Here is a 27,194-nt window from a genome sequence, read left to right as displayed (position 1 = left end):
GATAAATTTTTGTGTTTTGAAGGAGTAAGACTTTTCTTTTCTAGTGTTTACCTTTTATGAAGAAGTATTTCTCTTATTTGATTCTTTTTTTGCTTTTTTTTTTTGAAAACTTTCTTAGATTTGTTGTTAATATGAAAGAGATTTTTATGATTTGAAGTTAATCCTAAAAAACAAAACAAAACAAAGCAAATTGTGGGTTGTTGTTCTTGCTTTTTTGGTAAAGAAAAATGGTAAATTATTTGAACAAGTTATGTTAAGAGAAGTTATTGTCCTTAGGAAGGGTTACTTGGGGATTAAATAATAAAGATGGAAGCAAGGCTTGGACAAGTGGCATAATGGCAAAGAGCTAATCATGATTATTATTATTTTTTTTAAATGACATGTGACAACCAACTATGCCATATGATTTTTTTTTTTTTTTGGTCCATGATACCTTCATTTTTTTAATATGTTGGTTTCATGAAATTTTTTTAATTAATTTTTTTTTTCATAATTTCATCTTTTCATATTTATTGATTTTCTTTTCATATTTATTGATTTTAATTATTTATAAACATTTTGAATATAAAATAATAATATATAATAAATAATTAATGAGAACAAATTTAATATAAAAATAAATATATAAAAACAAATATAGAGATTTAGGACATAATATTTTTTATATTCCTACTAAAAAAATATTTATTTATTTATTTATTTTATAAATCTTGTTATATTATCATGTTATTTTATTAATTTTATTTTAATTTTTTTTACATTTTCAAGTGAAATTCAAAGTTGATAATTATGATTTTAGCTTTTTACTTATGAACCTAACTTACCTAAGATTTTAATTTTTTTCTTGGTTAAAATATTTAATATTTTTAATTTAAAAAGATAAAATCTTGGTTGTGATTTTAACATTTCGCTTTGTTAAAAATTTAATTTTTTTATTTATATAAAATAAAAAATAAAAAATATTTTTCATTAATAAATGTATTTAATTCTTTATATTATTTTCTCTTAATTTTGTTGACAATTAAAATTTTTGTAAATTGAAGTTGTGCACCCATTAGTACAATTTTTGAAAAAGAGGGTACCACACTTTTTTTAATGAAAAAAAGGACATGTTATAGAATTACTTTTTAAAAGTTCTTAAAAAATATTTTATATATGTCTTGTCTTACTTTTTTTACACCTATACCGCATTTCTTTGCTAAGAATTGATGAAATTTTAAACGACATAGGATCACATGTATATATTAAAGTATGCATTAAATGACAATAAATGAAATGCTTACCTTGATTAATGTCATGAAAAACCATTTTTGTGCTCCATTGGTGTTCAAGAATATGCTCAGTCCATGATGGTATGAAAATTCGGGTTCAATGAGCTCTTCCCTTTCTACACCCAAGACTCAGTCTGTGTGTGCTCTCAAGACGAGTGTGTAATGCGTGCCCTTTTTTCAGCCCAAGAAGAAGAAACCTTCCTTTGCACTTATATATATATAAATAAATATATTAATATATATTACACTTACACACATTATTTGGACCACTTGACTTAATGAGTCAATAAAGTGAATTAGGGTGAACCCATAAAAAATCAAGTAATAATATGTGTCCAGTCCCATTATGGACCACAATGCAAAAACAAAATAACATTGATTTATGACATTATCACATTGATTATGTAAGTCTACACATAAAAAATTCCAACAATTCTCTCACTTGGACTACATAATCAAACATCACAACATATACATAATCATAAATCAATGTCCCATAGAATCTCATCAAAACATATAATCAAAAGCAATCATACATGCTTCATTGCTTAATTCACTAGGAAATATACAATAACAACAATCCTTCCAACAATAGTATAATATTACAATACCAAAAATGGCTCCCACCAACTTAATGCAACCTAGGCTCCCAACAACCCTATTTGAGATACATGTTCATGAAACACAACTATGGGTATGCCTTTTGTTAGTGGATCTGCCAACATACCTTTTGTTGATATGTGCTCAATATCAATAAGAGACTCTGCCACTTTCTCCTTAACAAAATAGAACTTTACATCAATATGCTTGGAGCGAGAAGTACTCCTAGTGTTCTTAGAGAAAGCAACAACTGCGGAATTATCACAAAATAATTTCAGTGGTCTAGAAATGGAGTCCACAACTCCCAAAACTAAAATAAAATTCAAAATCCATATAGCATGACAACATGCCTCATAACATGCCACATACTATGCCTCTATAGTTGAGGATGCTGTAAGTGTCTGCTTGACACTTTTCCAAGATACAACTCCTCTTGCCATCACAAAATATAGTCTGTAGTGGATTTCTTATCATCTATGCAGCCAGCAAAATCAACATCACAAAACCCAACTACATCAAGTATATTGGTGAGCTGATATGTCAACATTAGTTTTGAGTTTGATTTTGATGGGGATGTTCTTTTTGGTGGTGGTTAGTGAGAGACAGCTTAATGGGAACAATGAGCTGATTTTGTAATTTTTTTTCATATATATATATATATATATATATATATATATATATATATATATTGATTTTTCATTTGATATAATTGTCGAGGGTTTGTTCATAAGTTGATTAATTTGGGTCTAGTGCTCAACATTACATAAATTTGATTTAATATTTATTAAATTAAATATGATAGAATGAAAATTGAGTTCGAAATCACCCTCTTGCTTCTCTTAAATGAGACATTCCCCTTAAAGAGAAAAACTTTTCTTCACATTTTGCTCTTCTCTTTGTTAATGATAACGATAATGATAATGATCATTCAAATATTCAAGAAAACTCAAGTCAGTGAGTTGCATTTCCGTCAAACCAGTGAGCTGTGTTTCCTTCAAACCAGTGAGCTACGTTTCCGAGTTTATTTCCAACGACTCTATCCTATATTTGAATGTTTGTAATCTATGTTTAGACGTTTATCTCTTGTAACAACCTTAGATTTTTTGAGGTTTGATCTGATCCGAATGTAATTACTCTGTTATAAATATACGTATATACTCTATATCTGAAAAAAAATAAGTTTTTTTTCAGAATAGTTTTGGTTTCTTTCATGGTATCAGAGCATCTATAAGCTCACGCTTTACTCGATCCTATGGCTGTTTCATCTAATGCTTCCGCTACTTTTAACCTTCCAGCACTAGTTATTCCCATCAAGCTTGATGGTACTAAATTCCTTGCCTAGAGTGCCCAATTAATTCCACTTTTTTCGGAGCTATGGCTTGATGGGGATTGTTGATGGTTCCAATCCCTACCCTCCTCAATATTCTAGTGATGAGCTTTGCGACCAAGGTGTTTTTAACTTTACCTATGTAGTTTGGCAGTATAAGGATCAAACCGTGCTTGGTTGGATTGTCTCATCCCTTTCTCCTTCAATTGTTTCCATTATTTATGGTCTGGAAACATCTCGGCTTGCTTGGCAGGCCCTCAATTCGCGTTTTGCTGCACCTTCCACTTCTCGAATTTCTCTCATCAAGAGAAAACTTCAGTCTCTTTAGCAAGGCTCCATGTCGTGCCAAAGTTTTCTAGATGAAGTCAAATCTCTCTTAGATGAATTATCAGTAGTTGGCAAACCTGTTGAGGATTCTGACTTGATTTTATCTATGCTCAATGGACTCAAATCCTCATTTCATTCCTTTGTCACAACATACATGTTGCTTGCAAAGGAAAAATCCATGTTTTTTTTTTGACTTTCATGTCGAGCTGCTCAATTATGATCTCATGTAGAAATTTCACAATCACACCATTCAACTCAAGATTGGTTCCTATACTCTTTAATCCCATAAAAATAGTTCTAAACCAGGATCACGCAGTAACAATATCAATCGGTCTCACTCTTTAGGTACGTCCAAATTTCTTGGCTCAGTTCCATCTTCTTCACCATTTTGGCAACCTCTACCCCACTTGCCATCTTCATCTTCTCCACCTGTGTCCCATGATTCTTGGTCTTGAACACCTTGTCAAATTTGCAAAAGAGAAAATCACCAGGCATTAGATTGTTACAATCGAATGAACTATGCCTTTCAAGGGAGGCATCCTCCAACAGAGTTGGCTGCTATGGTTGCTGAGACCAATACCACCTACCTGAATCAACACCAATGGTACCCTGATAGTGGTGCGAATATTCATGTTACCTCTAATGCGGCTAATTTGGCAATTTCTCAGCCTTATGAAGGCATTGATACCGTGGGCGTAGGTAATGGGGCAGGTTTGATAATCTCACGTACTGGCAATGCTACTATTAAAACTCCTTCCTCTACTCTTGCTTTAAATGATGTTGCTTATTGCCCTCAAGCCTCTACCCATCTTCTTTCCATTAATAAATTTTGTAAGGACAATAATGTGTTATTTGAACTTACTGGTTCCAATTTTTTTATGAAGGACCTCAAGACGAGGGACACGCTCATGATAGGGCCCAGTGATAAAGGATTGTACCCCATCAACCTACAACAACTATCATCATCTAAATTTCATGCTTTCTCCATGACTGTTGGGGTTAAGGCCTCTACCGCTACTTGGCATTGTCGTTTGGGACATCCTTTGTCGTCTACTTTGCATAATGTTCTTCATAATTATTCTCTACCCGTTAGTGATTCTTTCAATAAAAAGTCTATTTGTGTGTCGTGTCAACTAGGTAAGTCTAAGTAGTTACCATTTTCTACTTCCTCAAGAGAATCAACCGCTCCTCCAAAGTTAATTCATTCCGATGTATGGTCCACTTCCACTCCATCTTTGAGTGGTTGTCTCTACTATGTTATTTTTATTGATGACTTTACTCGCTTTTGTTGGCTATATCCCATTTATAATAAATCCGATGTTTATGCTACGCTTGTCAAATTCAAAATTTCAGTAGAAAAGCAATTTAATTATCTCATTAAGCAACTACGAAGTGACAATGGTGGTGAATACTGCTCCACCATTTTAAAACAATTTTTGAGTGATAATGGGATTTTTCATCAACTCTCTTGTCTGCATACCTCTCAACAAAACGGCTTTGCCGAGAGGAAACATCGTCATATAGTCAAAATGGGACTCACTCTCCTTGCGCAATTTGGATTACCTAAGAAATTTTGGGTCGATGCTTTCTTAACATCCATATTTATCATTAATCGGTTGCCCACAAAAGTTCTCAATTTTTATTCACCCTTTGAATGTCTATTTCATCTTCCTCCAGATTTTAGCTATTTTTGTTCCTTTGGGTGTCAATATTTTCCGTGTCTTCGACCTTACATGCTTAATAAACTTTCTTACTGTAGCACACCATGCATTTTCATTGGTTATTGTTCTAATTAGAAGGGGTTTTGTTGCTATGATTCTTCTTCCCGACGTGTGTATATTTCCAGCAATGTGATATTTGATGAGGCTATGTTCCGTGCTCGTGTACAATCTCCTCTCATGGACTCTGGCAGCAGCGTTCCCTCGACAAGTAATTCTCTATCCTTCCTTCATTCTCCTCATTCACACATTTTCTCTTCATCTTCTCCTTCCTCTTCAGTTTCACCACCTCACACTACTCCCATAATTCCCACTGACCATGATTTCTCTATTCCACCAAACACTTCATCAGACATCAACTCTCCTGTTTCCTCTTCTCCTAGCAACATCCTTGAGCCCTCATCTTTTGCTCCGATCTGTTCAACCTCTTCCTATCACGTTGTCACTAGATCACAAACTGGTCATCTTAGGCTTCGCACATACCCTGATTTTCATCTCTATTACTCAACACATCATCCCCTTCGAGCTTTGCATGTAGGTGTTATTATTTCCGAGCCCTGTTCCTATGCTTAAGCTGCTGTTATACTTGAATGGAATTTAGCTATGGAGTGTGAATTCCAAGCTTTGTTGAAGAATGAAACCTGGACTTTATATCCTCGTCCACCCGACAAAAATGTTGTTTCGAGTAAATGGGTTTTTAAATCCAAACGCCTAGTTGCAGTTGGTTATCTCCAACGTAGTGGTATTGATTTCTTTGACACATTCAACCCAGTTATTAAACCGTCCATAGTTCACATGGTACTCGCCCTTGCTGTCTCATTTAATTGGGACATTCAACAACTAGATGTGTTTAATGCCTTCCTTCATGGAATTTTGGATGAGGAAGTTTATATGGCTCAACCTAAAGGTTTTGAAGATCCTACCAATCCATAGTTTGTGTGTAAGTTGCATAAATCTATTTACGGATTAAAACAAGCCCCTCAGGCTTGGTTTAATCGCTTATCCACTGCCCTTTTATCTCTCAGATTTGTAAGCTCTCAAGTTGATCCTTCTTTGTTCACCTATCACCGTGACTCTAATCATGCGTTCCTACTAGTTTACGGAGACGACATTCTCGTGACATCTAATGTTCGGTCATTTATTGATGAGCTGATCTCTAATCTTCAGCTGAATTTTGCTATGAAGGACCTTGGGTAGTTATCATACTTCCGGGGTATTGAAGTTACTCGTGATTTTTACGGTCTACATCTTCGGCAGACAAAATATAGTATTGATCTCTTAGATCGTGTCAACCTCATTGGCATACGTCCTTATCATGCCCTATGTGTTTCAGGTACTAAGCTATCCAAATTTGATGGAGATCCCCTACTTGATCCTTCTGAATATCGTCACACAGTCGGTGCCTTACAATATATAATTCTCACTCGCCCAGATATTGCTTACTTCGTGAATCAACTTTGTCAACATAAGCAAGCCCCAACTATAGTTCATTGGACAGGAGCCAAGCATGTCCTACGTTATCTGAAAAATACTCTGCACTTTGGCCTTTTTTACAAACCTGATTCTTTCGCCATTAACGTATATTGTGACTCGGATTGGGCTGGTGACCCTAATGACAGACATTCAACGTGTGGCTATGGCATGTTTGTTGGTCCCAATCTTATCTCTTGGTCGGCAAAGAAACAACCAGTGGTCTCTAAGTCAAGCACTGATGCTGAATATAGATGTCTGGCTTTAGTTACCAATGAAGTATATTGGTTGTGTATGCTGTTATGTTAACTGAAATTTTTTCTTGATTCTCCTCCTGTTATTTGGTGTGATAACATTAGTGCTCTTGCACTTGCCTCTAATCCTATTTTTCATGCCCGTTCTAAGCATATTGAAGTGGGCTATCATTTTATGTGTGAGAAAGTAGCACATCAAGACATCATTTTGGAACACATTTCTACTTCTATTCAGCCTGCAGATATTTTCACCAAAGAACATATGACTGATAGATTTTGTTTCCTTCGTGACAAACTAGCTATCTACGATCTTCCTGCTAGTTTGTGGGGGAATGTCAGTGATAACGATAATGATAATGATCATTCAAATATTCAAGAAAACTCAAGTCAGTGAGCCGTGTTTCCGTCAAACCAGTGAGCTATGTTTCCGAGTTTATCTCAAACGGCTCTATCCTATATTTGAATGTTTGTAATCTATGTTTAGACGTTTATCTCTTGTAACAACCTTAGATTTTCTGAGGTTTGATATGATCCGAATGTAGTTACTCTGTTATAAATATACGTATATACTTTGTATCTGAAAAAAAAAAGTTTTTTTTCACTCTTTTCCCTTGTGGTCTTTGGTTTTTATGACATGGATCCTTTTAAGAAGTTAGTTCTATGACATCTACCCTCAAGACCAATGAGAGAGTGGCTAAGCCAAAGTGTGGGATTGCCTATCCTGAGTCTTGTTCATGACAAAAAATTTAAGTTAAAGTGAGTTGAAAATACTGGGATTAGTGCAAATTAAAGGATTGTATTTTTATTATTATATATCAATTAGGATATGATTTTAAAAAACATTAACTCAGAAAAATATAGCATGAGAATGAAAATTTTATTTGCATTTGAATTTTATTTGATAAATATGAATGAATCGGAATAAATGTTTGCTTAATTTGATTTTTTAAGAATTACTTTCAATTGTAAATTAAATTAAAAAGAAAATGGAAATATTTGTATGAAGTATTAATATAGGAGGTTATTTTCCATGTTCATTTTATTTTCATTTAATTTTTGCTTCAAAAACCAAACAAGGAAAGAGCATTTTTAGGAATTTAATTTTCTTTTCCTCCACTCTACCATGAATAACCAAACAAAGGAAGAATTTAGGGTTTCGTCAAGCTATTTGTGTTTGGTGTAAAGAGAAGATACTATCTTTATTGAAATGACAATCAAAATTGCTATTTTATTCTTTTTCTTCTCCTAATATATTTTTTTTCTTTTGTTTCTCGCTTGTTGAAAAAGAATGGAAGAAAAAGTAAGAAAAATTATAATATAATGACCTACTCCCAATTATGTAAATATTGTTTACTCTTGGGTCTAAAGAGCCCTCATGGTTTTAAAACATGTTTATATGATTAAAAAAAACTCAAACATATATAACATCACTTTTACTCTATTCAATATGAGATCTTACAATCATCCCCTATGTAGACACCATAATTAGATAGATACCAATTTCAAGATTAAGGTCAAACAAATAGTTATCCATTATGGTGCCAAACAAACTTCCACATTGGGTTTGAGGATCGACTCCAATATTATTTATATTGGCTACCTCCCTACTATGTAAATATTATTTTCTTATATATATATATATATGTGTGTGTGTGTGTGTGTGTGTATGTGTGTGTATGTATGTATGTATGTATGTATATATATATATAATACTAAAAGCTTTTTTCCTTATGCGATGTGGGATATCATAATCACCCTCTATGAAAGTATCATAATCAAACATATACCAATTGTGAAACAAGGCTAATTTAATTAAAGAAAACACCAAAGGAGAGGTGAATTCAGTTTTTTAAAAAACTCTCTTTAACACATAATAATAGAGCAAGGTAAGTAAAGAGATAAGAGTAGAAAGAAAGCAAGCTCACATTTTATAGTGGTTCGACCAATTCCCCTATGTCCACTCTCCTCAAACTCCTTTCGAATGAGAGTTCTACTAGTTTGAAGCTACAACCAAACTTCTAAGTCTTTACAATTGGATTTTCGATTCTAATGGACACTACAACTTCTCTTTAAGTATACCTCGACTTGAAACTTTTAACACTCAACTTGAAAGAGCGCTCAACCTAGCACATTTAATAAACAAGTACAATGAAGGCTATGACAAACAATAAGGGTGCATTAGGATGATTTGCAAATAAGGACTCAATGCACCAAAAGAGAAAATGAGAGCTTTTAATGAGAAACAAGTTGGTAGAGAGTTAATAGCAGTGTTCTCTCTATCATACATGAAGTGGAGTTCTCAATTTATAGATTTTCAACCTCAAGCACCAAAAAGTACTCCAATTAGCCTTTCTTGGTCAAGCTCCGATTCGATTGGTTGACTAATTGTTGGGTTTTAAATGCATGACACGTGACCATTGAGCCTTGACTAGACCTCTATCAGGAAAGGTGTCCTTCAACTAGGAAAGTTGATTGGAAAGACAATCTTTTTGGAAGAGAGAGAAAATCAAGGTGCATCCTTGACTGGTTCTTGACTGGGAAAGGGTAATCAGTTTGATTGATTCCAATTGGTTTAGCCTGTTTGGCTTACCCTTGATCGATTACCCATTTTTCAATCGAAAACTTATCTTTTTTAGTTTTAAAAATCTCAATTACTTAGGCAATGCTTAAAAGAATCTTGTATGACATTTAATCAAATGATTTTTGCCTAAGTTTTTTGATTAAAACTCTGGTTTTTAAAGATGTACTCTTAAGGCTTAAAAATCAAGAGTGAAAAACATGTATGAATTGAAATTAACACCTTAAGTGCACCCAAGTGAATTCCTAAGTTTGAATCAACTTCATATACACTAGGTATTATATTTCTTTGATCCTTTGATAGTTATCTTAAGTTTCTTTGATCTAAATTTGATTTTCCAATAGAACTTCTCAAATAATATCTAAAAATCATCTTGATTTAAACTTATTAGAGAGTTAATTATGATTTGTTATTATTAAAATTCATTTAGAAGAACCCTTGGACTAACACCAATTATGGGGTTAAGGTCAAACAAATAGGAGCCAAATAAACTCCCATGTAATACAAAGATGGATAGGATTGTTGTGGTGTACATGATTGCACATGTAGAGTGCAGTGTAGTGCATTGGATGGTTGTAGTTCTAAAACTTTTTAGAAAAGTAATACAATAAAGGTAATATAGTATAATAATAGTAACAGTACGAAAAAATATTTGTTTAAATAAAAGATATAGGTTTTCAAAAGATTTACTTTAAGCAAATAAGTAAAAGTGGAAGATCCTTAGTGTAAATTTTGGAAAAAAAAGTTTTGTATAAATTAAAAATTTAGAAAATTATTTAATTAAATTGAAATTAATAAATAATAATAATAATAAATATTACAAATAATAATATTAACATGGACATTATATTTATAATTTTATAGAAATATCTAACAGCAATAGTTTTTAATTTTTTTTATATTATGTTAGGTGAGTATTAATTTTTTAGGGATTATAACATTCTTATTTGGTTAGTATATATTATTAATGTTTGGGATGAAATGCGTGTTGTTGAGGTCGTTGAAAAATGAAATTTTCTTGTCAAACAAGTAAATGGAGGCATTGCTCTCCCAAATAGGAGCAAGTAGGACTTGGATAGCATATTTCAGTTGTGGAACCCATTTTCAACTTTGTAGTTTGTGGATCCAATCAACATATGAATTCATATAGATGAAGAGACAAAAAAAATCTAAAGAAAACTTCAAAGATAGGAACGAAAAGTCAGAGAAACGTGAAAAGTTGAGATTCTTCAAATATGTATTTTCCAAAATCAGTTTGTGGAAGCATCATTCCCCAAACAGGAGGGGCAAGTAGAAAATTAGGGTAGAACACCTTACCCACCTTGGATAGCGCTTTCTAGCCATGTGGAACCTATTTCTTGAAAAATGGCTTTTGGAAACTATTTTTTTCCCATCTGTTTTACTTATTCAATAAGTGGTCTCCCATATTTTTATATATTGAATTTCAATAATATTATCTAATTTTATGTTTTTTTGGTAAATGTGGGGATGCTCAAAAAATAAAATAAAATCCTCTATCACTGCCACCGAATTAGACTTGTCCAATCAATATATATAATTTTTAATATGTTGTTGATCCTAATCCAATCTAATCTTTTTTTTTTTTAAGTTTGAGACCAGGTCAAAGTCTTTAGAATAGAATCAAGTTTGGGTTAAGTAGAAAATAAAATATTATATAATATAATTATAATTTTGACATTTTTCTTTAAACAATTTAAAAATTATATAAAATAAATATTACAAAGGTTTCGTATCAAGTATTAGTTAAGTTTAAGTTGCTTAAATTTACTTAAGTGCCACTTATATTAAATTAAGTTCAAATTGAAAAGCCTTTAAGCTGAACTTAATTTAAATATTAAAAATAGTCATATAAGTTTGTCTAAAACTTAGGTAGGATCGTAATTGAGTCAGACCATTCTATATAAATTAGAGTTTTACTTAATACTTATCAAAGAGATAAAAATGGTAATAAAATTGGTAGTGTAATTATAATATTGTTTGGATGTACTTTATATATATATATATATTTAAAACAAAAATAAAAAATTGCAATAATTTTGACATAAAATGATTTCTAATAATGGTTTAAAAAAATGAATTATCAAAAAACAAAAATTAATATCTTATTGGCGCTGTGAATTTTAATTTAGATTCAAATGGTAAAATAATAATAATAATAATAAAACCCACAAAAAAAAAATATGACATAAAATTCAAAAAAGTTATAAATTATGGTGAAAGTCTGACTTTTATATTGAATTGAGAAGAATATATTTTCATTTAGGTAACACTCTTCACTCATATGAACCCCACCTGAATCAGACTTTTTCCAACCATCTGATCCAAATTTCAACAAGCCTTTTTCAACCAATAATGTGGTAATTTTCAATTTCAAATGCTACAGGGTTTGAATGCCCCCACTTTTCTTAACATTTGATTTTTAAGGGAAGGATGAGTTAGGAAACCGTGTGAGCCCCACTTTCAACAAGTTAGGTGCTGATAACAATTGAATGCCATTATTCATTTGCTCTTCAGTTCTCACGGTCCAGCCAAATGGTGATTCTTTTTTGATAAGGTCCACACAAGACACCGAATTCAGCCCTCAGGTTCATTAGTTTTCTTGTTCATTCTTCGAAAGGTTTTGCTTCTTCCATTTCTCTAATGGCTCCTTCTTCTTCTTCTTCTTCTTCCACCCATCAATGGAAGTATGATGTCTTCCTTAGTTTCAGAGGCGAAGACACCCGTAAAAGCTTCACTGATCATCTTCACACGGCGCTTTGTCAAAAAGGAATCAACACTTTCATGGATGACCAACTTAGGAGAGGAGAACAAGTATCTCCAGCGCTCCTTAACGCCATTGAAGAATCGAGGTTTTCCATCATCATTTTCTCTGACAACTATGCTTCTTCCAGTTGGTGTCTGGACGAGCTAGTAAAGATACTTGACTGCATCAAAGTTATGGGACATAGAGCACTACCAGTTTTCTATAACGTGAATCCCTCTCATGTAAAAAAACAAACAGGGAGTTTTGCAGAGGCATTTGCAAAGCATGAACAAGAAAACAGGGAGAAGATGGAGAAAGTGGTCAAGTGGAGAGAAGCTTTAACTGAAGTAGCCACAATTTCTGGATGGGATTCCCGGGATAGGTAATTCTTTCTAACTAGATGTGCTTCTTCTTTTCTATTAACTGGATAAGCTCTGCTTCATCATGTGACATGTCAGAGGTATGTATTAATTAAGAGGTGACTATGTACACATTGATCCAAATGAAGATTGATCTCAACCCACGTATTAAGCTGAGATCGATCTAAATGCCCCTTGTTATAAAAAATTATAATAGTTAGGCATAAATAAAATTCGGTACCTTGCCATATGGTCCTTGATCTCACTAGTTTTCAACCCCTGATGGTCATAACCATTAAGTTTCTGCAGGACAGAGTAATGAGCGTGGCTCTTAATTATGGTATCTCAGATGATTTTTTTTTCTATTCAGTAAAAGATTTATAATAAGTTATAAAAAAATGAAAAATAAACAATTGTTTTCAATAAAAAGTTAAAAATCAAACGACCTCTACGTACTCTCACATTTAATATGTTTTTCTTTGTCCATTTATGGATTTTTATTATTATTTTATTAACTATGTGTCATTGTTCTCAAATTGAATTTGACAGGCATGAATCCAAACTTATTGAGGAAATTGTTAGAGATATTTGGAATAAATTGGTTGGCACATCTCCAAGCTACATGAAGGGCCTAGTTGGGATGGAGTCCCGCCTAGAGGCCATGGATTCCTTATTATGTATTGGATCACTTGATGTTCGGATGGTAGGAATTTGGGGCATGGCTGGCATAGGGAAGACTACCATTGCTAAAGTTATTTATGAGCGAATCTACACTCAATTTGAAGGTTGTTGCTTTCTTTCAAATGTTAGAGAAGAGTCATACAAACATGGTCTACCTTATTTACAAATGGAACTCCTTTCACAAATTTTAAAGGAAAGGAATCCAAATGCAGGACTTTTTAATAAAGGAATCAATTTTATGAAGGATGTGCTCCACTCTAGGAAGGTCCTTATTATCCTTGATGATGTGGATCAACGAAAACAGTTGGAAGATTTAGCAGGAGACAATAATTGGTTTGGATCGGGAAGTCGAATTATCATAACAACTAGAGATCGACATTTGCTAACTTGTCAAGAAGTGGATGCAATATACGAAGTTAAGGAATTAGACAATGATGAAGCTCTTAAGCTATTTTGTCTGTATGCCTTTAGACATAAGCATGGTACAGAAGATTTTAGGCAGCTATGTGGCCATGCACTAGATTATACTAGTGGCCTCCCGTTAGCCCTTAAAGTCTTGGGTTCTTCTCTATACACAAAAGGCATACATGAATGGAAGAGTGAATTGGACAAACTCAAACAATTCCCCAACAAAGAAGTTCAAAATGTGCTCAAAACAAGTTTTGAAGGGTTAGATGACAATGAACAAAATATATTTCTTGATATTGCATTCTTTTATAAAGGGCATGATAAAGATTTTGTTGGAGACATACTAGATAGTTGTGGTTTCTTCTTTGGCATTGGGATAAGAAATCTTGAAGATAAGTCACTGATAACTATTTCGGAGAATAAGTTGTGCATGCATGATTTATTACAAGAAATGGGTTGGGAAATTGTTAGACAAAAATCTGAAGTACCTGGCGAGCGTAGCAGGTTAAGAGTTCATGAGGATATCAATCATGTACTAACAACAAATACGGTAAGGCTAAAATACATCAACTCTCTTTTTTCATGTGTATAAGTTTTAGATGGAAGCCTAAGTTTAAAGAATACTATCCAATCTCATTCAAGAACTCACAGTTTTGTACAATTTTACTTCCATTACGAAAGTTACTATCCTAAAATATTTCTTGTGTTAAAAATTCATTCCTCCAAGTTTCCAACAACATTTAAAAAAGTGAAAAATAAATAAAAAATAAAAAGGAAAAAAATGTAATTAATTTGCTATATTCTAGACTTTCTTCTTTCTTTTTTCTTTATTATTATTATTTTTTTAATTTTTCTATTTTAACTTGAAACTCATACTTTGCTCTTGGTTAATGTTAGGGGACTGAAGCAGTTGAAGGCATATTCCTTGATTTGTCTGCATCGAAAGAGTTGAACTTTAGTATTGACGCCTTTACAAAGATGAAGAGATTAAGATTGCTCAAAATCTGTAATGTGCAAATAGATAGAAGCTTGGGATATTTGTCAAAAAAAGAGTTAATTGCCTATACTCATGATGTTTGGATAGAGAGGAATTATTTGTACACTCAAAATAAATTGCACCTATATGAAGATTCCAAATTTCTATCCAACAACTTAAGAGATCTCTATTGGCATGGATACCCTTTGAAGTCCTTTCCATCAAATTTTCATCCAGAGAAGCTTGTTGAGCTAAACATGTGCTTTAGTAGACTTAAACAACCGTGGGAAGGAAAAAAGGTATGATTATAATTTATATACATTTTTTTTTCTTTAAATGGATTATAAAGTCCATTAAAGTGGATTGTTTTCCCTTTTCTTTGATAGGGATTTGAGAAGTTGAAATCCATCAAACTTAGCCACTCTCAACATCTAACCAAAATACCAGACTTCTCTGGAGTGCCAAACCTTAGGAGACTAATTCTCAAAGGTTGTACAAGTTTGGTCGAGGTTCACCCATCTATTGGAGCTCTCAAGAAGCTTATTTTCCTGAATTTAGAAGGCTGCAAAAAACTCAAGAGTTTCTCAAGCAGCATCCATATGGAGTCCCTTCAAATTCTTACTCTCTCTGGCTGCTCAAAACTGAAGAAGTTTCCAGAGGTCCAAGGGAATATGGAACATCTACCAAATCTTTCTTTAGAAGGGACTGCTATAAAAGGATTGCCCTTGTCCATTGAAAATCTCACTGGACTTGCTTTGTTAAATCTGAAAGAGTGCAAAAGCCTTGAGTCACTACCCAGAAGCATTTTTAAGTTGAAGTCCCTGAAAACTCTCATTCTTTCAAACTGCACAAGACTCAAGAAGCTTCCAGAGATTCAGGAAAACATGGAGAGTTTGATGGAGCTTTTTCTAGATGGGAGTGGTATAATAGAACTGCCTTCCTCAATTGGGTGTCTAAATGGGCTTGTTTTTTTGAATCTGAAGAATTGTAAAAAACTTGCAAGTCTTCCGCAAAGCTTTTGTGAGTTGACATCTCTTAGGACTCTTACTCTCTGTGGTTGCTCAGAGCTGAAGGATTTGCCAGATAACTTGGGGAGCCTACAATGTTTAACAGAGCTGAATGCAGATGGAAGTGGTGTACAAGAGGTTCCACCCTCTATTACTCTTTTGACAAACCTTCAAATATTATCATTAGCAGGATGTAAGGGAGGGGAATCCAAGTCAAGGAATATGATCTTCTCTTTCCACTCATCACCAACAGAAGAATTGCGACTGCCTTCTTTCTCGGGTTTATACTCCTTGAGAGTGTTAATTCTACAACGTTGCAACCTATCGGAAGGAGCATTGCCCAGTGATCTTGGGTCCATACCCTCATTGGAAAGGTTAGATCTGAGCAGGAACAGTTTCATTACCATACCTGCTAGCCTCAGTGGACTTTCTCGGCTGCGAAGTCTCACATTAGAATACTGCAAGAGTCTTCAATCATTGCCAGAGCTTCCATCAAGTGTTGAAAGTTTAAATGCCCATAGTTGCACATCCCTGGAAACCTTCACATGTTCATCAAGTGCATACACATCCAAGAAGTTTGGGGATCTCAGATTTAATTTCACTAATTGCTTTAGACTAGGAGAGAATCAAGGCAGTGACATTGTGGGAGCTATATTAGAGGGAATCCAGCTTATGTCATCAATACCAAAATTTCTGGTGCCAGATCGGGTATGTTTTTCTACTTTGGGATTGTATAGGACAAAAAGTATTTGCTTAAAAAAAAAAAATCTTAAAAATAAATTTAATCCCAGAAAATAATTTTAAAACTTTGAATACTTATTCTACACTATTTTCTCACATGCGAGCAATGATTTCCATGATGCAGGGGATCCCTACTCCACACAATGAATATAATGCTTTGGTTCCTGGAAATAGAATTCCAGAGTGGTTCAGGCATCAGAGTGTAGGGTGTTCTGTAAATATAGAGCTGCCTCAACATTGGTATAATACCAAGTTGATGGGATTGGCTTTTTGTGCTGCTCTCAATTTCAAGGGTGCTATGGATGGGAACCCCGGTACAGAACCGTCATCCTTTGGTTTAGTTTGTTATCTGAATGATTGTTTTGTGGAGACTGGCCTGCACTCATTGTATACTCCACCTGAAGGATCCAAATTTATTGAGTCAGATCACACGTTGTTTGAGTATATATCTCTTGCTCGACTAGAGATCTGCCTCGGTAATTGGTTCAGAAAGCTAAGCGACAATGTGGTTGCTTCATTTGCATTGACGGGCTCAGATGGTGAGGTGAAAAAGTGTGGGATTCGTCTAGTATACGAGGAAGACGAGAAAGATGGCGGATGCAGCTTTCCTTTCGGCACCACGTGGCCGGGAGATGGAGATGGAGATGACTCTAACTACAAAAAAGGTCTTCTGATGGACCCTTCGGCTCCTCCAAAATTGGATTCCCTCTATATGGACCCCTCGGCTCCTCCAAAATTGGATTCCCTCTATCCCCTCCATCTCCTATGCTCCCCCTGTAAGCTTCGAAACCTTCTCATACTCTTGAAGCCTTTGGCTATCAAACATTGGATTTTGGAAATATTTTATTGACCACCAATTTTTTATTCTATTAATTTATTAAATTAAATTTATCATGATATTATAGCAACAATTGAGTGAAAAATACTTTGATTTCTCCAGATTTCAATAAAAAGTTTAAAGATGGTTCCAGTTGAAGAAGCGCCCGTTCAATCTCTATCATACCTCATCATTTGAGGTAATCACTTTCTTTTAATATACTTTGAGATCTTTCTAGTACTTCATTCAGTTGCCAAACAAAAATTACACAATGGAATGAATTTTAGCAATAATTAGATAATGGAATGAATTTTTGAATTTTTATTTTTATAAAAAAATTTTAATTGACTCAATTTTAATTTAATTGTAGTTTTCTTTGTTTCCTTGCCTCTAGGAAAGGGTTAATAATGATTTTGAATTTGGTAAATAATAGATAATTTAATTTCATTCTGGCAATCCATCGTAGGTTAATATTTTTTTCAATTACTTTATATGATTAAATTCATATTTGTATTGAATGACATAATTTGCACTTTTTCTTGCAATACATAGGGGAGATAACCAATGAAAAAAATTAAAGAAATATATGGAAAAAATTTAGGATAAGATGTAATAAGATTAAAATAGCTTTTATTTGGTATAAGGAGACAAATTTCCATTATTTCAGTATGGTAACAAAAGTACCCATATTTGAATATTTTTATTTATTTAAAAGATATTACATGCATTTTAATCTCAAAATCTTTTAAAATAACATAAACATAGTATAATATGTTATTGTTTAATTGTAATAAAAAAAACCAAAATTTTTTTAAATATAATAATTTTTCATTTCCTTTCCGTTAACGTAAAACAATTAAGCATTAACCTTGTTAGCTTTTGAAGAAAATAAAAAACAAATAAATAAATAAGTAGCAACATTAGCAATGTACCTTATCAATATTATAAAAAAAATAAAAAGATAAAAAAAAAACCCTTCTACACTATTATGAAACAAACCAATTACAAGAAAATAAAATACTATATATATATATATATATATATATAAGGAAAATTTGAAAATTTTCATTTATATAAACTTAGAAAAATAAAACACATACAACAAAAGTTATGTGGTTTTGATGTGTAGTTTGAAAATTAAAATGATATTTAAATATAATGAAGTTTTTTTAAATGATTATATTGAGAACTTTATAAAAAAAGTATCCATACGTGAATAATTTATTATTTACTTATGTGGTATTTGATATTTACTTATGTGAATAATTAGAAACCTTGTTTCTAAGATGTTCTTTATGCATCCTGCTCAATTGGGAGGAGGCCAGACTGAATGATAATATTCCTAACCCTATATCTCTTCTTTTTATTGGCTACTATGTGTTCTCACTGTGACAACATGAGTATGGGATTTGGCTTTATCTCGTCAAGTTATATTTAATTGCAAAGAACAAATCCAAATCTAAGTGCTGCTATGTTTGTCTATTTTTCTTTGTCCCTCTATTGCTTTAAAAATGATCATGCAATTGTTCTCAATTTGAATTTCGCAGAGATGAATCTGAGGTTATTGAAGAAATTGTTACCAAGATATTGAATGAACCAATTGATGCATCCATAAGCAGCATGGATGATCTAGTTGGGCGTATAGAGGATATGGTTTCATCATTATGTATTGGTTCTGATGATGTTTGGATTGTAGGAATTTGGGACATGGCCGGCATAGGTAAGACCACCATCGCCAAAGTTGTTTACAATCAAATCCACAATAAATATGAAGATTATTACTTTCTTAAAATTGATAGAGAAGACTCACAAAGGCATGATCTAACTTATTTAAAAGAAAAACTCCTTTCACAAAGTTTAGGGGGGAAAACAAAAAATTTTGATACAAGAATCAATTTTATAAAAGCAAGACTCCACTCAAGGAGGGTCCTTATCGTTCTTGATGATGTGCATACCCAACAGCAGTTGCAAGCTTTAGCAGGAGATCATGATTGGTTTGGTTGAGGTAGTCAAATTATCATAACTACTAGGGATAAAGGTTTGCGAAATAGAGTGGATGCAATACATGATGTTGAGGAATTAGCGTATGGTGAAGCTCATAAGCTCTTTGGTTGGTATGCCTTTAAACATAATCCCGTAATAGAAGATTATATGCAGCTATGCAACCATGTTGTAGATCATATTAAAGGCCTTCCATTAGCCCTTACAGTGTTGGGCTTTCTTATGCAACAAGAACATAGATGAATGGAAGAGTGCATTAGATAAAACTTAAAAGAATTCCACATGAAGATGTTCATACAAAGCTAAAAATAAGTTTTGATGGATTAGATCATACTCAAAAGGAAATATTACTTGATATTGCATGCTTCTTTAAAGGGGAAGACAGAAGTTTTGTTGAAGAAATACTGGAAGGTAGTGATTTCTTTCTAATTATTGACATAAGAGTTTTTATAGATAAGTCTCTCATAACTGTTTCAAATAATAAGTTGTGCATGCATGATTTACTACAAGAGATGGGTTGGGAAATTGTTCAGCAAGGAGATGTTAAATACCCCGGCAATCCCAACAGGTTGTGGGATAATGATGAAGTCAATGATGTACTAACAACAAATATGGTAAGACACCTAAATACCATTTTACTTACATGACAATAGTTGCTACCTTAAAAGATGCATTTTCTTGTATTTAAAGTTGAAACTTCATTTCTCTAACAACACTTACTAAAAGAAAAAACTCAGGTGGTTTGTGGACTTTTTTTTCTCTTTTAAGCTGTTCAGATTTCATTTTTATTTTTTATATTTTTTTCATTTACTCTACTCTTGGTTAATTTTAGGGGATTGAAGCAGTAGAAGGCATAGTCTTTGACTTGTCTGTATCAAAAGAGCTAAACCTCAGCATTGATGCCTTTGCAAAAATGAGCAATTTAAGATTGCTCAGATTTTGTAATTTTCAATTCCCTAAAAGCTTTGAATATTTATCTAGGAATGAGATAATTACTAGTACTTATGATGCTCGGAGATAGAGTGACTATGAGATGTATAACTCTCTATACAATGATGGAAATTGCATCTATCCGGAGATTTTAAATTTCCATCCAACAATTTAAGATCTCTTTATTGGCATGGATATCCTTTGAAGTCCCTTCCATCAAATTTTCATCTAAACAAGCTTGTTGAGCTAAACTTGTGCTCTAGTCAGCTTGAACAACTATGAGAAGGGAACAAGGTATTATTATTATTATTATATATATTTTTTTTTACTTTAAATCAATTATAAAGTTCATCAATTTGATTTGTTGTAGCCTTTATTTTTAGTCTTTTTCTTTGACAGCGATTGGAGAAGTTGAAATTCATCAAACTCAGCCACTCTCAATATCTAACCAAAATTTCGGACTTCTCCGGAGCCCCAAACCTTAGGAGAGTAATTAACAAAGGTTGTATAAGTTTGGTAGAGGTTCACCCATCCATTGGAGCTCTCAAGCAGCCTATTTTTCTTGAATTTAAAAGGCTGAAAGAAACTCAAGAGCTTTCCAAGCAGCATCCATATGGAGTCTCTTCAAATTCTTACTTTCTTCAGCTACTTAAAACTCAATAAGTTTCCAAAGGTCCAAGGAAATATGGAACATCTAACAGAGCTTTCTTTAGAAGGGACTCTTATTAAAGGATTGCCCTCATCCATTGAAAATCTCACCGGACTTGCTTTATTAAATCTGAAAGAGTGTAAACGCCTTCAGTCATTTCCCAGAAGCATTTTTAAGTTGTAGTCCCTGAAAACTCTCATTCTTTCAAACTGCGCAAGACTTAAGAAGCTTCCAAATATGCTGGAAAATATGGAGAGTTTGAAGGAGCTTTTTCTAGATGGGAGTAGTGTCACGGATACGTTACCTTAATTAGCTCCCTTGTGTCAAGGATACATTACCACAAATTATTTATTCTTTCTATTTTTATGTACTTATATTCTAACTCGTGCCTAGTTACTTGACAACAAGCCTGTTCACACTCCTATGGTTGTCTATCACCATCAGACTAGCGATGATCCTGCCTTCTCAGACCCCACTCTTTATCGATTCCTAGTTGGTGCCCTTCAGTATTTAACCATTACTCACCCTAACATTGCTCATGTTGTCAACTCTGTTAGTCAGTTTCTGCATGCCCCTATTGCGACTCACTTTCTTGCGGTCAAGCGCATCTTACATTATGTCAAGGGCACACTTCACTTTGGTCTTACTTTTCGCCCTTCTACTGGTCCTGGTGCCCTAGTTGCTTACTCTGATGCTGATTGGGTCGGTTGTCCCGATACTCACCATTCCACCTCTGGCTACTCTATTTATCTTGGCAATAATCTGGTTTCTTGAAGTGCTAAAAAGCAACCCACTATCTCTTGTTCTAGCTGTGAATCTGAGTATCGTGCCATTGCCACTACTGCAACTGAACTTCTTTGGCTCACCCATCTACTTCATGATCTTAAGGTTCCCATTTCACCGAAGCCTATTCTCCTATGTGACAACAAAAGTGCGATCTTCTTAAGCTCCAACCCCGTTTCCCACAAACGGGCCAAGCATGTTGACTTAGACTATCATTTTCTTCGGGAACTTGTTGTTGTTGGTAAACTTCGCACTCAATATGTGCCCTCTCATCTACAAGTTTCCGACCTCTTCACCAAAAGTGTTTCTCGCCCTCTCTTTGACTTCTTTCGTACCAAGCTTCATGTTTGTTCAAATCCGACGCTCAGCTTCCAAGGGGGTGTCACGGATACGTTACCTTAATTAGCTCCCTTGTGTCAAGGATACGTTACCACAAATTATTTATTCTTTCTATTTTTATGTACTTTGTAAATGGAAATATAAAGAAGAAACACTCACCAAGATAATTTGTGGTGGTTTTGTTGAAAACATTCACAAGTAGTATAAGAGAAGTTCCATCATCAATTGAACGTCTAAATGAACTTGTTTTGTTGGATTTGAGCAATTGTAAAAAACTTGCAAGTCTTCCGCAAAGTATATGTGAGCTGGCATCTCTTCGGACTCTTACCCTTTATGGTTAATCAGAACTGAAGGAATTGCCAGATGACTTGGGGAGCTTACAATGTTTAGTAGAGCTAAATGCAGATGGAAGTGGCATACAAGAGGTACCTCATTCTATTACTCTTCTGACAAACCTTTAAAAATTATCATTTGCAAGATGTAAGGGAGGGAAATCTAAGTCAAGGAATCTGGTCTTCTCTTTCCACTCATCACCAACAGAAGGATTGTGACTGCCTTCTTTCTCAGGTTTATACTCCTTGAGAAATTTGAATATGAGTGGTTGCAACCTATTGGAAGGAGCATTGCCTAGTGATCTCAACTCTCTATCTTCATTAGAATATTTAGATCTGAGTGGAAACAATTTCATTACCATGCCTGCTAGCCTCAGTGGACTTCCTCGGCTCCATACGCTGGCACTGACTTACTACAGGAGTCTTCAATCATTGCTAGATCTTCCATCAAGCATTGCAAGACTAGATGCGAATCATTGTACATCCCTGAAAACCTTTTCATATCCACCAAGTGCATATGGGTTGAGGAATTCAAGACGACTCATTTTTTTAATTTTCTAATTGCTTCCAACTAGTGAAGAATGAGCAGAGTGACATTGTGGAAGCTATCCTACTTGGAATTCGGCTTCTTGCATCAGTACTGAAATATCTGCATCCAGATCAGGTTTCTCTCTTTTCTTGTGTGTGAATATTTTTTGCTTACGCCAAGTGTCAATCAATTGGAGCAATCCCACAAAATATTCCTTTACATGCCAACAACGTTTTCATCATCATACAGGTTTTTCGTAGTCCATGTAATGGTTGTGATGCTATTGTTCTTGGAAGTAGCATTCTAAAGTGGTTCGCCCATCAGAGTGTAGGGTCTTTAGTAACAGTAGAGATGCTTTGACATTGGTTTAATACCAAGTTGAAGGGATTGGTTGTTTATGCTCTTGTCGACACAGAGCTCGAAGTCTCTCCCACTGTAATGTTCCCGGGTTTTGTAAATTTTCTTCTAGGAGATGGTTGTGGGGGTCTTATCCCACATGTCCACCCACGAATGCTTCCACGTGTTTGTCCATGCAGCATAATTCCAGCTAGGCCACATGTCATCCGGAAACATCCTATCCGGACCATTTGCATTGCTGAGCGCGCCGCACCTCCTTGATAGCCTCAAGTCTTCTCTAGTATACGAGACCATGCCTAACTAACACCATATTGACTTATGGGACTTTTCCCATCCTCATGTCTGCTTCAGTAGATAAGCATGCGCAGTCTCAGGCCTTCAACAAAGGTGAAGGGACGACAAGCTATGTCATGATGTGCCATTTGACACAGCCCCCAACCACCCTACGGGTGTGATGATTGCCCTATCACTACTGTGCAATCATCACTGCAAAGGTCAGCCCATCACTGTAGAACTTGGCTCCACATTTGAATATTATAAAAACCCTACTATAAAAAAAAAAGGGCAGGACACTGTGAGTTCTCTCTCTCTCTCTCTAAAGGACTCTAGTCTGACTTGAGCTTTGGAGGTGTGTCCGGACAATCCATTCGGACATCTTTGTGCAGGGAAGCAAGAAATCTAGATTCTAGCATCTGAACGGGAGCTTTCACTGTCACCTCAAAAGGAGGAATTTATTCTCAGTTGACCTAGTATCAACAATGGTGGTGAGTACTATGTCGGGGAAATGGCTTCCATGCATTTTTCAATGAAAGTTGACCACATCTGGCTAGGGTATCGATCACTTGTTGCACTATACTATTGGAATGAAAATGAGTTTAGAAAGCATAGCAACACTTTGAAGATTTCATTTGTTAGATGTTTGATCAACTACAAGGCTAGGGAAGAGGTGAAAAAGTGTGGGGTTCGTTTAGTATATGAGGAAGATGAGAACGATCGGGAATGTAGTTTTCCTTATGCCACCATTTTGCCGCTAGGAGACAAATCAGAAGACCTCTAATTGCCTAAAACCCACCATCGCCTCCATCTCTTGTGCTCCCTATGTAAGCAGCTTCTTTTTGCTTCCTTAATCAATATTTCTAGTGAATATAATATTCTTTATTTAGTTTACTCAACCAAATTAAAGTCTTTAGTTCATTTTAAGTTCAATCACTTCATTTGATCAATTTAGTGAAAAATATTTTAATTTATTCAGATTTCAATGAAAATTTTAAAGGTGGTTCCTACTGAAGAAGCCTGATGGAGCTCTCTACTATACTCCCTCATTTGTGGTAATGATCAATTCTTTTTAACATGTTTTTAGTTCTTTTCAGTACTTCATTCAGTTGCCTAAAAAAATATTATATAATGCATTAGATTTTTTAGAATTTCATTTCATTTTTATAATCCAATTTTAATTGACTCAATTTTAATTTATTTGCAATTTTCTTGATTTCCTTGGCTCATAAAAAGGATTAATAATTATTTTGAGTTTGGTAAATAATAGATAATTTTATTTCATTTTGGTGATCATTGTAGATTATTATATTTTTTTCAATTATTTTATGTGATTAAATTCATATTTGTATTAAACAACTAGTAATTTGGGCCTTTATGTGCTAGCTAAATAAAACTTTGAAAGAAATTAAAGAATTATTTAAAAGTTGAACAAAGTTTAGTTTTAATAGATGAAATATGTCAAAGTATAACAATAAAGCTAAAAACACACAAAAAAAAAATACAAAAAGAGAAATAACTAATGAAAAAAAAATTAAAGAAACCACAAACAATACATAAGAGAAATAACTAATGTTTTTTTATGCCTTCTTATACACATAAGACCATTTTATATGAAAATTTCTAATTGTTGTATCTCATAAATGAGATGTATCACAATGGATAAGAGTATTTTAATGGATTTTAGTAGGCTACTAATGAAAAGGTTTTCTATAGTTGAAACGAAGTTTCAAACTATAATTTTTAGCTACAAACTAGCCACCACTACAAGAAAAAAGAGAATTAATGACGCTTTTTAAGTGTCAATAGAGGTATAAGATGACACTTCTCTAAAGCGTCATCTCCTACCCTGTCATTATATGTTTTAGTCAACAATGACACTTTTAGGAAGCAACATATTTGATTAGTATTTTCAATGATGCTTGAAGAAGTGTCATCTTTCAATAAGTTTAATAACAACACTTAATAGAAGCATCATCTTTGATCATTTCCCATTGAAATAATTTTTACAAAATTACCAATCTTGACACTTATGAAAGTGTCACCTTTGATTCTTGTTCACAATGACACTTATAGAAGCGTCATCTTTGAACATATTGTATAGAAAATAATATTTCATTATTGTTATTAAAATAATGAATTCCTTATATAATAAAATAAAAGAAAAAATTAATTATAAATCATAAAATTCAATTGGATTTTACTAATTAAAATATCTCCAAATATTAATATGAAATTACCTAGCTAGTTTGAACAATTAATGTAACAAGTTATATACAATAATTACATATAAATTTGTTAATTTTATCAAAATATTTCAACAAGAATTTCTAATTAATTCCTTCAACAAAAGAACAAACTACAGTGCAAAGACTATTAAGATGAACTTTAATATACAAAAACTTAGTTCAATCCCTCTAATGTGTTTGTTAATGTAATCTTCATGGTTTTTTTATCAACCCCATCTCCTTTATTGTAATGTTCTCTCTTCTTTTAATTGGCAAACTAATTTCCTTTGCTACCTGTAAACACATATAAGAAAATAGAAAACCTTTAAACCATACATGCAACAACCAATAAATATAATTGAAACTATAACCTTCGATAAAAATTAATTTAGGCTATTCAAGTTTGCTCACCACCCTAAACTTCCTATTTAATGGTTTGTTCTCGAACAATAAGTAAAATCAAATTCTTGCATACGTTGTCTTCTACCTTAAATAATACCAATATTGATATCAATGAAAATGTAATTTAACCATGGAATAATAAATGAAGATAAGATAAAACATATACTTGAATTATTTAGAGTGGGAAATTAGGTTTATGCCCTGGAGATTGAGTTCCTAGTTAATTAACAAGAAACATATTTATTGACTAGCATAAATTTCTCAAGAAATAAAATTTCTACTATTCCATAAACCAAACACCAAATAGATGTTGTAAATTCCTATTGTAGCCTAGAACCAACCAATCATTCTCAAGGTTTTAAGCTTTAATTTCAAATTTATAAAAATGATGTAAAAATTAGAAGGAAAAATGGAAATTTCAAAACTGCTTTTAATAAGGTTAGGTTCTTAACGAGTATAAAAAGTCAACTTCCAACTTACCAAATAAATAGGTATAATATTTCCTAAATTTAAGAAGGCCAAAAGGGCACTTAAAGAGCAAGTAAGAAGTATTTTTGATGATTTGTCATTTTCCTATGTTCCCTCTTCTTTTGAAGCATTTCCTACATGTTTCTTTTTCCATTTTTTTTTTGTGGTTTTAAAATAAATATAAAACTATAACCATATATAGATATGCTAATTGATAAGGAAGAGTATATTATATTATCTAAACAAAACTTTACCTATTAAACAAATTATCAAGTACAAGAAGTTCTAAACTAATTAATGATACTAGATGTCTAGTATAATTATTTTATTTTTATAAACTATAACCTTACATTTTTGTTTTATTATATGTTAAAAAATAATTTGATTTAATTATAATTTATTTTATGTGTAGTTGGGCAGGGTTCTCTATATCTTAATCATATTTATTAGTTATTTGAGTGAATATATAATCTAGCTACACTACAATTTATTATTAGAGTACTTTAATTATTTTAGAACATTTAATGAATTCAAATAAACAAGATCTCAAAACATAGTGAATATAAAAAAAACAATAAAAATAATTTTATTACTACAATTTATTT

At 33.2% G+C, this 27,194-nt stretch overlaps 1 protein-coding gene and 1 pseudogene across 1 annotated transcript; both read left to right on the top strand.

The window, feature by feature from the left end:
- Positions 1-11,922: 11,922 nt before the first annotated feature.
- On the top strand, positions 11,923-19,084 carry LOC100261322 (disease resistance protein RPV1). Its single transcript, XM_019216226.2, has 8 exons — positions 11,923-12,151; positions 12,252-12,691; positions 13,218-14,307; positions 14,655-15,032; positions 15,120-16,448; positions 16,606-17,257; positions 17,422-17,497; positions 18,846-19,084. The coding sequence occupies exons 1-7, from the start codon at positions 12,056-12,058 to the stop codon at positions 17,454-17,456; spliced, it is 4,020 nt and encodes a 1,339-aa protein (XP_019071771.1). The 5' UTR covers positions 11,923-12,055; the 3' UTR covers positions 17,457-17,497; positions 18,846-19,084.
- On the top strand, positions 18,850-23,479 carry LOC109121634 (disease resistance protein RUN1-like; annotated as a pseudogene).
- The last annotated feature ends 3,715 nt before the right edge of the window (positions 23,480-27,194 follow it).

The sequence above is a fragment of the Vitis vinifera genome, chromosome 18, assembly GCF_030704535.1.
Source record: "Vitis vinifera cultivar Pinot Noir 40024 chromosome 18, ASM3070453v1".
NCBI classification, from domain to species: domain Eukaryota; kingdom Viridiplantae; phylum Streptophyta; class Magnoliopsida; order Vitales; family Vitaceae; genus Vitis; species Vitis vinifera.
This window is presented reverse-complemented; position numbering and strand designations above follow the sequence as displayed.

Bases quoted from the DNA above. Each gene is read 5' to 3' on its own strand.
- LOC100261322 (XM_019216226.2), top strand. From the start codon at position 12,056: ATGCCATTATTCATTTGCTCTTCAGTTCTCACGGTCCAGCCAAATGGT. The intron at 12,152-12,251 runs GTTCATTAGTTT...CATCAATGGAAG, and splicing joins ACACCGAATTCAGCCCTCAG to TATGATGTCTTCCTTAGTTT. The intron at 15,033-15,119 runs GTATGATTATAA...TTTCTTTGATAG, and splicing joins AACCGTGGGAAGGAAAAAAG to GGATTTGAGAAGTTGAAATC.